This window comes from Scatophagus argus, chromosome 2 (assembly GCF_020382885.2).
Source record: "Scatophagus argus isolate fScaArg1 chromosome 2, fScaArg1.pri, whole genome shotgun sequence".
Lineage (NCBI taxonomy): Eukaryota > Metazoa > Chordata > Actinopteri > Scatophagidae > Scatophagus > Scatophagus argus.
In genome coordinates, this window is record NC_058494.1 from 18085576 (window position 1) to 18099662 (window position 14087).

General features: G+C 41.8%; 1 protein-coding gene across 6 annotated transcripts in view; it reads left to right on the forward strand.

Moving 5' to 3' along the window:
- The window catches only part of lrba (LPS responsive beige-like anchor protein), a 176795-nt gene that overhangs the window by 53038 nt on the left and 109670 nt on the right, over positions 1 to 14087 (forward strand). For 5 of the 6 annotated variants that reach the window (XM_046415230.1, XM_046415250.1, XM_046415239.1 and 2 more), the window contains exons 30-33: positions 4781 to 4953; positions 6920 to 7004; positions 7267 to 7400; positions 8204 to 8265. In XM_046415230.1, the coding sequence (XP_046271186.1) occupies positions 4781 to 4953; positions 6920 to 7004; positions 7267 to 7400; positions 8204 to 8265 (454 nt within the window). The remainder of the gene's footprint in view (positions 1 to 4780; positions 4954 to 6919; positions 7005 to 7266; positions 7401 to 8203; positions 8266 to 14087) is intronic. The other variant, XM_046415260.1, reaches the window with a different exon arrangement.

A 14087-nucleotide genomic window follows, 5' to 3' on the forward strand; every position in this document is an offset into this window, starting at 1 on the left:
ATTCATGAAACAGAAGGAACTGAAGGAACACGCAGCCCAGTGCAAAGGTGTTCCTCAGAAGCACAAAGGAATGAGCTGTATGAGGCTTTGGATACTCAGACAATATTTAGTACGTTAATTCATTATCTGATTTGGTCTTTTCATGTGATGTGCTTACACAAAAGAACATCTTCTGCTTTATCCTATAATATGGCATTTTTTTAAATTCATTTTTGATTACAAATACAGTGAGAGATGACTCCCAGATGACTCATTTGAGGTTGACTTGATTGTTTTAGCAGTCGTACACGTTCAACACTTTCTTTTACTGGGGTTCTCGATGTTTCCTTTTTCTCCAACTTCACTGCTGAGGTGCCAAACTACTTTAATGTCTATAGGCCAAAACTGTCCCACTGTCCATATCAGTCACTAACTTTACGCTGTAGTTATTCTCTTATCATTTCTATTTACTACTCTTTAGCAGTCTGACTCTAATCTTTACCTTAATTCTACCTGCCAAGCATATAGACATGTTCTGTGTTTATTATCTTGTTAATTAATGACTCTATCGCTGCTCAACATCTTCCACTAACCAGTCAGCCTCCCAGTGACACCAGTACAAGCCAGAACTGACATTCTGCACTGACATCTCCTGCCAAAACATGGCAACTTTCCACTTACCCATGGGGCTCAATTTACGAGACCAAGGTATGGAAGAAGCCGGGATCTCCCAGATAAAAACTGCAGGCTGGTCAGGGGGTGAAGTATCCCTGCTGATTTATTTACTAGTGGAGACCTGCTGGATTTCTCCCATCCATTTCTCAGCCATGCCCCTGTTATGACAGCCAGTCTGCAAATATTTGCTGACGCTAACCAGAACTAAACAGTGTCATTGTACAAGTCTGTGATTTAGTCTGCATGTTTCAGCAGAATGTGTGTGTGCGTGTGTGTCAGACACTGGGATATACATGGTGCAGTTGTTTGCATTCCTGGCAGCAGACTCGGCATGCATGTGAGAGTTGACGTACAGATGAGTTTTGTTGATGTTAAAGTGGTGTTAATGTGTGTCTTAGGACAAATTTAAGCGTGTCGGACACAAATGCAGTCGAGAGAGTGAAGTCCATTATTTTCCATTTTGTAATTCTTACATCAAACTTATAATAAAAACATGTTGTTCTGTGAGAGCAAACGGGGATTCACACATCTTCACCTTTTGTGATGCACCTGAAACAAGGTTTGCGAGTCCTAACTGCATCAAACTTACAAGCTAATCAACTCTTTGATAACCTGCTGTTCTAAGCTGTTGATGTTACAAGCTGACAACAGACTTCACAGTTTGCTTTGAGTCACTTTTATACATTTCCTTAACCCAGACTAGTAGAACGTAATCAATATGTTATCTGTCTGGTTGATTCAGCACATCAGTATTTTAGCCTGAGGGGAAAAAAGCAGTGGCAAACAGCTACTGTATGCATCAGCTCTTTTTATCACTGGGTATAAACATTTTGGCAGTAATCCCTTATAAATGATTATTAAAATATTATGAGAAATATCAGCCAGAGCAGAAAATTTCATAGAAGTATTACGTATATTATTGTAATGGTAACTTTTAAGCTTACGATAATTTTTGATCTGGAAACCCAATCAGTAAAACAATTTTAAATTTAAATGAAAAATAATTAAATACATAAATCACATTTCAATTGCATCCTGTGAAACAGTTATTGTGTCTTTTTTTTCTTTTTTTTTGCTTTGAGAGTGTAGCATGAACTGGCGCCACACATCACGGCGTTTATAGCCAAAGCTAATTTGCAATGCCTGTCTCCAGATGGGCATTTAAAATACATAAAGCTCAACAAGTACACAAAAGATAGTACAGAACACATCTCAACAATAAATCCATACATTAAGAACACAAAACTCAGCACTCAACAAGGCAAACAATACAGGACACACACAGGTCATTGTACTGTTTTACTATGGCTCACTACAAAAGCAAATTTTTGAGACCAACTACTATATTGGTTGTGCTCTGTTTTATTTTCTATCCACTGAATTGTATCATTTCTGTATTATTATTCTGTACTGTATTTCCACAGCATAGCCTTAAAAAAACATGCATTAAGCAGACATAAACACACAGAGTTCACATAAAGACAGATGACGAGATACCTGCCAAGATGCCTTCCTGAGTTCCAAGTTATGGGCTGCCCTCCAGTACCCAGCCAATATGTGCTTGTACAAATACATATACCTGCTCATGCACACAGACATCAGACACAATTTCAACATTTTCTTACTTTGCTTCATGTTTTCTGGTTGCATGTTGGTCTAAATGAATAACATCCTGTCAATACATATCTGATGCCTGCATAATGCATGTATAGTTACATGCAGTGCAGTATCATTGAGCACGCGATCACAGCATACTCGCGAAAAACACTGAGACTCTGCTATTTATACATACTTTGTGGGCCCTTAGGACCCAGTTGCTCCTCTCATTAATCACTCATGTCATCAAGTGAATGTCCCTCCCACGCGAGCCCTAACGTCCAGTCACAGCTCAAGAAACTGTCAGGTGCTGTAGACTTTATTAGAGTGGATTTCAAAGTTCTGTGTACATGCAAATGTGTCAGCATGTAGGATGAGTGAGCATCACTTTGAACATTCACATGCACGGGGTTGCCTGAAACGAGGCTGAATGGGGAGATCAAAGCTTTGCTGGCGTGTACACTCCCCTCCCTCACATGAGTTGCTTCTGAGGTTAACACTCTAGTGGAGAGTATTTTTACACACACAAACACGCCACTCCTTACTCATTCTTGTACTTGTTTTACCTAAAATAGCAGAGAGATTACTGGAATCACAGTGTTTACTGCAGTTATCTATTGTAGGTTAAAACCTTTAAATAATTCAGCCTCTGCCTAGCATACACACACACACACACACACACACACTGCCCTGGGCTCCTGTTTGCGGGTTGAGTGGGGCCGCTGACGGCTGATTAATCGACTGGGGCGGCCCACTCATGATAAGTGTGGCTAATGACCTGCTGAATAATTCACTGGGCCTTTGCTGAGGAACAGATGGAAGGCCAAATACATACACGGACATGTTCACTGCCACACTCATACACACTTGTGCACTTGTGCATTTATTTGTAGTACACTCAGTATGCATATATTCAAATATTCGTGGATACACACACACACACTCTCCCAGCCTCCACACACCAGGGGTCCCCTGTCTCCCTGTCTCTCTCCCCTGCTGTTGACACCTTGGATGCTTCATGTCAGCGCCGCCCTTGTTCCCTGATACCACCATCCAGCCTGCTCACTATCATTGAAGGAGAAAAAAAGTCACCAGAAACTTTTATCTCCACCTTTCCTGGCCATCAGTACTGATTTCATTCTCTTCTAGCACTACTTCAGTTTTCATATCACTCTGGACCTTCTCAGTGTGTTTGTGTTTTAAACACAACTTGTCAAGCCACCGGTCTCCGTATGCAGATCTATTATTCTCAAATCATAGATCACTCGAAGCAAAGGTCAACTGTCAGGGTTTAACATTCATAGTAACTTTTAATAGATCTGATCAGCTGCCTTAAATCAACAGAGGAACAGCCTTTGATACTGCAGCCAGGTATCTGTCTACACCACAGGGAGCCAGACCCAGTTAACCTCTTGAGTGTGTGTGTATAAAACCGTACATACACACCGACTGTGGGAACGTGCAGGAATGTATCTTAGCTTTTTTTTTTTTTTTTTTTTTTTTATTTTCTTGCCTGCGTGCTCGTGTTCTTTTCTTATTCAAATGTTTTGCATTTGATGTATGCGTGCGTGTCTTGGTAAGCCTGCATTGGTTTGTGTCTCTGAGAGGCAGCAGTAGCCAGTGATTAGACCCTGCTTCCCCTGTGTCAGCGCTGATAAGCAAGGCCAGTCTCTCTCAGATATGGCCAGTGGTCTGTCAGAGCGCCGGTCTAAACTGACAGCTTATCTGCATGCCGCTCTCCTCCCATCTTTGTTTCCCCCCCACTACCGGACGGGAATTGAACTCAGTCGTACCTCATCAGTACGAGAAACGCTTCCTGTTACTTTGCAGGAGGGATATCTGAAAACGCAGCATTATCATCACAGAGATCGCTGTAAAGTTGTAGTAGTGAATGAAACTTATTCTAAGCTAAAAGTAAGTGTGTTTAGGTTCAAACTGTAATACTTATTGAATACCAGTGGAAATTAGTGTAAAAATAAGCGCTGAAACATGGTATTGTCAGTCTGAGTATTTTCTTATTTACTCTTTAATCAGATATTTTCCAATTTCAAGTCAGGAAACTTGTTTTTGCAGTGTTTTTTAAATTAACCCTTGTGCTTGCCATTTTAGAAGGATCATTTTTAATAACAAATTTTTTTGTGCTATAAGTGGAAAACACACACCAAAAGTGGGTTTTCTTTTGTATATAAATACACTGTACACTTATTTATTTTATATACAGCACATGCTCTCATGCTGAAGACTTTGTATCGACAAGCAAAACAGTAGCTGAAGTTTAAAAAAAAAAAAAAAGTGGAGTATTATTCAGACGGTAACTGCTGCAGGTGGCAAGATGAATGTGAATATTTTAAAATATTTTGATTCAGTGAAGTGGCCCTGCAGTTGCTCTTCCAGTCTAAAGAACCGAAGATGTAGCTTGTGTTCTTCTCTGCCGTGTACATAAAAGTCTTGCTGTGAACCATCGGCATTTTCTTACATTAGTTCAGTCTAGTTGACAATTAAATGAATGATTTATCTCGTCTCTCTGCAGAAGTGTCATCGTTGCGCCTAAGAAAGCGGGTGTGACACTGTCTACAGGCACTTCCACTCCCATCCCAGCAGCCACCGCTGCATCTGTGTCTGGTGTGACACACATCGACAGCGTCGCCGTGGTGTCTTCTGGCGATGCCTCTCAGAGCACCTCTGCAGACTCTGCAGCAGCTAGTGAGTACACACACACACACCAGAGTATTAGAAGGGCAGTGTTTTTGTTTCTGCAAGGGCAGATAAGTCAAAGCCTGGATGAGCCCGCCATGAAAAAGTCAATATTTATTGAGAGATTTTGCTCCTCTGTGTGTCTAGAAGAATAATATTGCTGTGTTTGTACAATGTAATCCAGTTACCCAGAGAAGACGGCAGTCAGCATTAGAGTTGCACTAACTCGGTTGTAATTGCTGCAGGAGCTTTTGTCTTGTTTTTATAGAGTAAAAATAAGAGTGACATTTTCAAAATAAAGCTGCACATTAAATGAAACTTAAAAAAATGTAATGAAAATTAATGTAAATTAATGATTGCTGCTATAAAAATATAAAAATAATTTTATAATACACCAATTTCTAATGCAGTTGAAAAAAGGTCAATGAATAAAATAACATATTATGGTCATACTTTTTTCTTTTTTCTTTTTTTTTATTTGAATTCCAACTTTATGAAAGCACAAATGCTCCTATATTTGATCAGAAGTAAATTGTGTTCCAGAAGTTTTTTTTTTCTTTCCTTTTTTTTTTTGGTCACTTTTCTGGATGTGTGTGTGTGAAGTGTATTGTTTTTTCATTGAAGAGTGTGTGTATATATATATATATATATATATATATATATATATATATATGTATGTGTGTGTCTAATTTTCAATTAAGTTTATTTATATAGCACTAAATCACAACAACAGTTGTCTCATGACACTTTCCAATTAGAGAAGGTCTGGACCAAACTCTTCAATTAGATTTTTTTTTTTTTTTAGAGAGACCCAACAAAATCCCCAATGAGCAAGTGCTTTAGAGAAGAGGGAGTGACGTGAGACCGGAGTTTGTTTTGTTTCAGGATGTTTTGTGTGTGTGTTCGTGTGAGCGTGAATAATGAGTGTTAAGGCTGTGTGCATATGGTGCTTTGTGTCAGTGAACAGTGTTGAGCAAATATGCTTTGTGAGGCCGTGTGTGTGTGTTTTAGTGGGGCAGTGTGAGGACTAATGGAGACGTTCATTTACTCCTCTTTGTTTGAAGGAGCTACTTCAGCTCGAGAGGGATACTCTCACTGGGCCCACATGGCGCTGCTTAACACCTTGCGCGCACACACACACACATACACACACATTCCAGCCCACATTACAGTGTCTGTCATTCCTTAAGAGTTATCCCTGCTTGGAGACTGTCCTGGCTGAAAAAACAATCCAGCTGAAACACCAGAGGAATCCCCCTCCTCCATATTCAGCTGGGCATTAGCTTATTTATGAGCCACAGGGAAGTGAATTTACTGCCAGATCAATCAAACATGGACTTTGTACCTTGTGCGCCTCTGTCTCCAGAATGAAGTCGTAAAGCACCTTTTTAGTTGTATAATGAAACAGTCACACAAACAGCCCAGAGGGATAAATTGGTATGTAATGACTTAATGAGTGAAAACAATTTGAAAAGCTGAAGGAATTTTTTTTTTAACAGCTTACATTCACACAGGTGTATCACTAGAAATACTACTTTTGTTATTTTTAACAAATAATAAATATTTTGTGTGTGTGTGAGTTTGATATACAGCTGAAATATTTTAGAAACACCATCCGTGAATAATCACAGTGTTTAAGGTGCAACTGCAGCTGAGTGGTCTCCGTCATAAAAATCTCTGAATTGTAAATTGATAAGGGAGACCTATTGTGCTCGGAGTACATCATCCACTATCTAACCATAAAATTATACTTGTACCCCCACTTGCCCTATTTGACCATAAATCTCCCTGTTCTATACATCTGAATGAAGACCATTGTATTATTTCACAAGAGCCATGTTTCTGCACGGGTTTATGGTGCTACATTGGTTGTATAATGTACTGCTGTGATTATGTTTGCGTGTGTGTGTGTGTAGCATCTTATTCTTGTCCAACATCCAGACTAATAACTGAGTTCTTTGGTTTCTCCCTGCAGCAGGCAGCCAGGATCCAGCCAGCGCAAGCCTGCCATCTGTCCCCCCACTCTCCCCTGTGACCCAGAACACAGCCCCCAATATGAGGTGATTCATCTTCTTTTCTCTCTCTCTCTCTCCCACACACACACGTACACACACACATCAGCTTTTTTCTTTATGCACATAAGCGTACATTCAGTTATTAATTTATATCCACAGATATTTGCTTTGTCCTGTTTCTTGTTTTCCTTGACATTAAAAGCCAATATTTTACTGACATTATATTTTCAAAATACATTTGTTTTGCACTTTCATGTTGATTTCATTCTACTTGCCATGCATTGTGTTGTTTGGATCACATGTCCAGTATCTCAGAGCGTCTGGAGCACGCTCTGGAGAAGGCAGCTCCCCTGCTGAGAGAGATATTTGTGGACTTTGCCCCCTTCCTGTCTCGGACTCTGCTGGGCAGTCATGGACAGGAGCTCCTTATAGAGGGCACGAGTAAGTACAACATGACAGCGACTCATTACAGATATTCTTTTTTTTTTAATCTTTTTTTTTTTTCTGGGGTCACAATATTTTTTTCCACTTTGTCCTCTCAGACCTTAAGGATGAGGCATCTTTTAACTGCCGTCCTTATTTGAATGCATCTCCAGTCTGTTGTTAATCTAATAACGTGACGAGTATGCATTGAGCAAAAAACTGGTAGTTGTGCTGAAGGTTTCTAGGCTGCCAGGTCAGAGGCCAGGCCACTAATAGCAGTGTTTTGGATGTCTGCTGCCTCCAAACAAAATGGAAAGTTGATTGATAGCTGCAGGGGGGCCTGAAGAGAAGGCAGGGGGAGGTGTGTGTGTTCGTGTGTGTGTGTGTATGTATGTGTGTGTGTGTCTGTGCGTGCATATGTGATGGTGCATGTGTCATATGACGAGCCAACTGAAAGACCAAAGGCTACTCTGCCTTCTTCCCGTCTGTGCCCGTGCAGCAGCCACTGGACACTCGAGTGGCCCCCTGCCCCCTAAAAGCCCAGCGCTCGCCATTAGGGATCAATGGGACATATGCTGGCCAAGTCAGGCCTGTAATACAAGGCTCAAATATGTATTAGTTTACAGTAACATCATGTCGCCTCATTAGGCCCATCAATACTATCTGCTCCCTTGCAGATGGCACAAGGTTAGGTATTCTCTTTCTGCTTGTGTGTGTGTTCTGGCATGAGTGTGTCTTCAGAAGCACAGAAGAAGGGTTATAAAATAAAATGCACAAATGTACATTTCATTCTCACTTTATTTCCTTCATATGTTTTCCAGGCCTGGTGTGCATGAAGTCCAGCAGTTCAGTGGTGGAGCTTGTCATGCTTCTGTGTTCACAGGTAAGTCTGGCATCTATATCTGCACTTACCCCCGTCCTCCGTTTTTCTACTGATTTGATTTATCGGGCTCACCTTGAGTGCAGTAAATCCACAGGCCTGAGTGGACAGTGAACCATCCAACACCTTATCTCTCCTCCACACTCCCTTGTCTGTCTTCACACGTTCACCCTGTTCCCGAGCGAGGGGCCGAGAAATCGGAGAGAAGGCATCACAGGCCGCAAATATTGGTTTGAGGGTCAAGGGTGGCCGACCTGTCCGCGTCACCTCTGACCCGAGCGCCGGCCCTTGTGGCCTGGCCAAACTGATGAGGAGGGATAATGTAGATTTGATGGTGCTTTGCATTGATTATCCCTCTCGTTTCTGTTGTCTTGTGGGTGTTTTGTTGCCAAGTTTATTTAGCTGCTGCCGGATTCATGAATACTAATTCGGGAATCATAAGCAGGCGTGGGCAGATCAATGATCGGGGATGTCAATAGATCACTCCAGGATGGCTGATTAGCATTAACAGACACAAAGCTACCAAAGGCTGTGGACCAAAGCACAGAACGCAGTGTAACTTACATTAATGTGTAAATCTCATATGCGTCTCATGTGAACAATGTATTTATTCCCTGTAGAAACACACTCAAACAATTGCCCTCATACACACACATGCGCTGACAAGGACAACAGATAATAACTCCTCTCTGGCCTTGTTTGTTTCCATCTTTACCATTTAAAACGCCTTACGAAAAAAACAAAGATCCCCCGTAATACAAAAACAGATCTGATTAATGACACCTCTCTCACCACTGTGCTCAGCTTTTTTTCCTTTTTTATCAGCTTTATTTTCTGAAGAAATAGTGCCTGTCATCTGGCTTCCTTTCTTCCACCTTCTCCGCCTTTTAACCCCTACCCAGTTTGGTTCCCATTATTCACTTCGCTTCATCTCTAAAAAGGTAATACAGTCAGATCGCACATCTGTTTGGATGTCAGTGGCCGTGAATAGATTTGTGCTAGTGGGACACATGGAGGGAATGTGAGCCCTATAATGTCCAGAGAGGAAGAAATAGCAGTGAAAGCCAGATAGAAAACCAAAGAGAGAAGAATGACAGGCTCTAATGCACCTATTTGTCATATGTGTCAGGGTGTTGTTTAATGCTAATCTAATCAAAGGCAGAATCTTGGTGATTGCTCCTCTGCACAGCTCATACCTCGCTTCCCCCTTTGGTCCCCAGCCCAAGCTATTTCTTTCTTTCTCTGAGCTCCAAGCTACCCCACCCAGTCTTCCCAACACACACACACGCATGAAAGCACACACACATTCACATACGCGCGCACACACACACACACACACACACACACACACACACACACTCTCTCTCTCTCTGTGAGAGGACCAGGGATTGGCCAGCGTAGTGTTGATTGCTTCAATAAATCATCCAACCAAATTCTCTCACAGCTAATGCAAATGTAATTTTATTGTTGTGTAAAGGGAGAAAGGGAGGGGTGAGGAACGTCGGGGCGATATGCTGCTTTCCACTGGGGAGAAGGGGAAAGCAGGGACAGACTTTCCTCTGGGCTAAATTACAATGTATAATTATTTGTGTGTTTGCTCTCCTTGTGGGGCAGTGAGAGTGAGCCAGTGCCATGATTGATGACATTATTTAAGAAAGTTTGTTCGGCCCTCCGGCACAGGAAGCACTCAGTTCTCTCACAGGAAGTGTCTTCGTGGCCATCTTGTACTCCTTCCTGCCTTCAAGCCAACCAGCGGAGGGAGTAGATGAAGATGATTTTGATAGATTTTTGCCCCTCCACCCCCACGCGTTCATCGGCGATGCGATGCGATACCATCTCTGTGAAATTTTAATTAATTTCCCGAGCTTTGAGATGGAGTGGAGCCAGGGTGAAGGGTCAGGAGGCTGGGGACTGCAGAGCAGTTTTTAATCAGGAATCCCATGGAAGTTGCATTGGCGGCCGCATCAACTTGGCATTGAGGAGGGGATTGTAAACCGCTGTTTGATAGTACCCCATTTCTAAGCAGCTACAACAGTGCTCCCAATTAAAGGACCATTTTGACCAGACATTAACTGTTGGGGTGGCATGCTGCCTTGTTCTCCGCTGTAATATTGATCTTCAAGGACTGCTGAATATACAAAATGAGGATTAATGATCAAATACTGTAGCTGCAACGGAGTACCGCTCATAACATTAGAAAGACCTGCCAGTTAATGTGTTGACACTTCACATCGTTGTCAGTTCAACATGTGGTATATTTAAGCTCTGAAACTAACTTTTTGTCATTCATTGTTTAACTGTTTGGTCTATAAAGTATCAGAAAAATCACAAGTTCAAATATTTAAACAGCTTTTGTTTTGTATAACTGACAGTCCAAAACCCAGTTTACTCCCATAGAAGGCAAACCAATCCATCAAGTGTTCACATGTGGAAAAAAAAATGGAGCCGCTGGCTTTGTCAGTGTAATTTTCTTTTTAAAAAAACAACAAAAAAAAAACATTTATATCATAAACTTTATATCATCAAAGTTTACAGTGTAGTTTGGGAGAGCGTAAATTAAAAGCACTGCAAGTAAGAGGACTTTAAGGGCTCCCAGGACAAGTGGAACATTTTGACCATCTTTTAACTCAAATTAATATGTGATAATTAGACCATTTCAGGAAACTAGAAAACAGATTTTTGCAGGTTGATTGACATTATAGGTTATTGAATGTGATGACTTTCTCAAAAGTAGCTCTTGCATATTACATGAATATCATCCAGGTTTTCTCCAGTTGAACTGTGTGGGGTTCTGTATGTAAAGAATCACTCTGCCCATCTCCAGTGCCCCTGATTCGCCTTGGCAGTTTCACTCTCCCTCTCACACTTGTGTTCTCCCGTCTTTGTCATGTTTACGGCCCGCATGTTGTTTCCTCGGTGCACTTCTTGAAGTGGCTTCCACCTAAAACATATGATTAATAAATAATGTGCAGGGACGAGAGGAAGAGCTTTCCCTTGCGCTGGCTGCCGTCTGTCCAGAGCTTTGAGAAATCATCTCATCGGTTACTGGACAGTCTACGATGAGCAGAGGCCCATAAATCTCCTCAGTAGCTGCATTTGTGTCCTGTAGATCAGCCATTATTGTCCGGCCCCTCTGTCAGCCCATCCATCCTTATGCCATTTATCAAAAATACATCCTGTACATGGAGTGGAAGGAAGGGAGAGCGAGCTGTGGGGTGGAGGGGCGCTGTCTTCGTGATGGTCAAGCTCATATACAGTAAGAGAGAATGCTCATCCTTACATGTCAGCTAGTACAAAATCCCAAACATGGAGTATGTTTTTGACTGTTTTGACATTCAGTGCAGTGCAATTACACAGAAAACAATGCTCCTTGAAATTTTTATGGCTTCTGTTCTTCACCTGTTTTTAAAAAATGCCATGCTTACCTCCACTGTTATATAGCAAAGCAGGCAGTTTTGTTTTTATATGCCCAGGTATAGATGAATCAGTCACTCAAATATCTGCCTTCACCCCTGCACCATGCTGAGGAATGGAATTTCGTCTGTGGTGCTCACAGCACTGAAAAGTTATGTTTGTGAAACTCAGCAGCAGTGTGCCTTTCCAGTAAAAGTGGTTGTTTCACAGACTGAATGGGCTATGAAATTTTGCACAGAGATTCATGGTCCCTGGAGGATGAATCCTACTTATTGATACCCTGACTTTCCCCACTGATTGTGTTTGGGGGGGGCTTGATAGTGTGTTGATAATTCCTTTTAACTCCAGAGTACCTGTAGGTAAACTGTAGGTAAAGACTGACTTAGATTGATATCTCAAAACATGAACAAATAAAACCACAACCTGCACATACAGCACTGCCTTTCAGCTAGATGAAACTGACAAAATTTGAGGTTGTTTTTTTTTGTTTTGTTTTTTTTTTTCTTTTTTGAATCAACCCTTAATCGGGAATTAATGGTTCTCATTTTGGACTGAGTGGTTTGTTGAATTTACGGCATATGCACTATGTCTGTTCTCATAGCATTTTGTCGGAACCGCCAGTGCAGATAATCTAATAGTAATTTAATAACATCGATGTTAACCTGCTAATCCAATGACCGCACATTATCATATGTTCTCACTAAAGTTAACCTGTTTAACAGATGGGCACCCTCTCTCTCTCTCAGATGGGAGAAAGACATTGACCTCCCCAAACACTTGGCTCCTCCTGACCCTTGACCCTCTGACCTGCAGGTTAGAAGGAAGAGTGGCGTAGGCATAGAAGTTCAAACCCCTGCAGTCAAGGAACGGGTCACGAGTGCACAGTCATCATGCACCGCACAATCAATAGCTTAATCTGAGAAACGAGGGAACCAGTTGGAAGCTTAGTTGCCCTGAAAATGAGTAAAGACAACTGGCACAAAGTGTGAAGTATTTACAAGTAGCTTATATTGAAAGTTATGATGGAGAAAGTAAAGTATGATGTTTGAATTGCTAAGCAGTCATTTATATCTGTCAGAGGACATATTTCCTCTTCTCCCCTGTAAGTGCAGCTTTGATGGATCAAGAGCAGACCATGTTGTACGAACCACTTGGGGAGCTGAGAGAGGTGAGAGAAGTGGCGAGGAATGTGATGAAACCAGGGGACAAAAATACTCTCCCCATCATTTTTCTCACAGTCAGACGCACGCCCTGCTGTGCAGTCAAACAGGCACACAAGGTTCAAGATCAGTGCAAGTCAAAGTGTTATTTTTCCCTCCCTCCCTGCTCGCCCTCACCCTGTGCTCCACTCCAGTGCCCCTTTACAGCTGTGCCACGCGGCTCAGTGTCCCTGCCACTGCTCCATAGTTCAGAGGATAACATCGCGCTGTTTGTTCTTTGAAAACGTACTCTCCTGTGAGACATAGAGAAAACACAGTAACACCAACTGGCACTTAATTCTGCAGGCACCCTATCGTTGCCAGCTATGCGACCAGAGAGGGTGGGCTGCGGGTGGGGTCAAGGGGGGGAGGGGGCTTCCTGACAGGAAGTCTAGCTGAGAGGGAAGAATCATACGGGAGGCACCTAAAAAAAAAAATAATAATAATAAATAAAAAAAATTAAGTGAATTTTAATTTGACCCCTAACATTTTTTTTATATACTGTGAGCTGACTTTGAGTGGCTCGAGACTGGAGGGCCTCAAGTGGCATGAATGGTTTGGTTATTTATACACAACCTATGAAAGTGTTTCAAATAAATGAATTTCCCTGACAGAGTCCTCTCCTCCTGACAGGCACCATTAATGTAGTGTTTTTTCACCTGACAGGCTCCACATTATAAGACTTTGGAATGCTTTCCTGTGTTTCTCCCCAATGCTATCCTGCTGGTAAAATCTGTTCCTGGCGTCTTGGTTTCAGATGTTGGGTGAAAACTGCACTCGGCTCCATTTTTGATCTAGTTAGACTATTAAACAATCCAATCATACTCCAGAGACCCAATCAAAGAATTAGAGTTGCACAGAGACAGACTTCTACTCTCAGATAGCAGACGGTAACTTTGGCCGTTTTGAGAGGGTCATTGATCGCATTAGTTGGCGTTCATGAAGCGACACCAAGATCCACACAGGTATCGAGGGGTTTTACACATTTGTGGCAATGGCTGAGAGTAAGTGATAGGCTCAATTATCCAAGATCTGTTTGATCTGATCAGTTTTACCCCAGTTTTGTAAGTCCTGATTCCAGCCCTTCTCTTCTCTAATGTTGTATTTGAGCTAATATTTATCCTATAAACACTAACCCTTATATGGAGCTTTCTGAATAGTTTAGATCCTCGTCTGCAGACCCAGTCACCAAGAGGCTTTTCAGTAGCACAC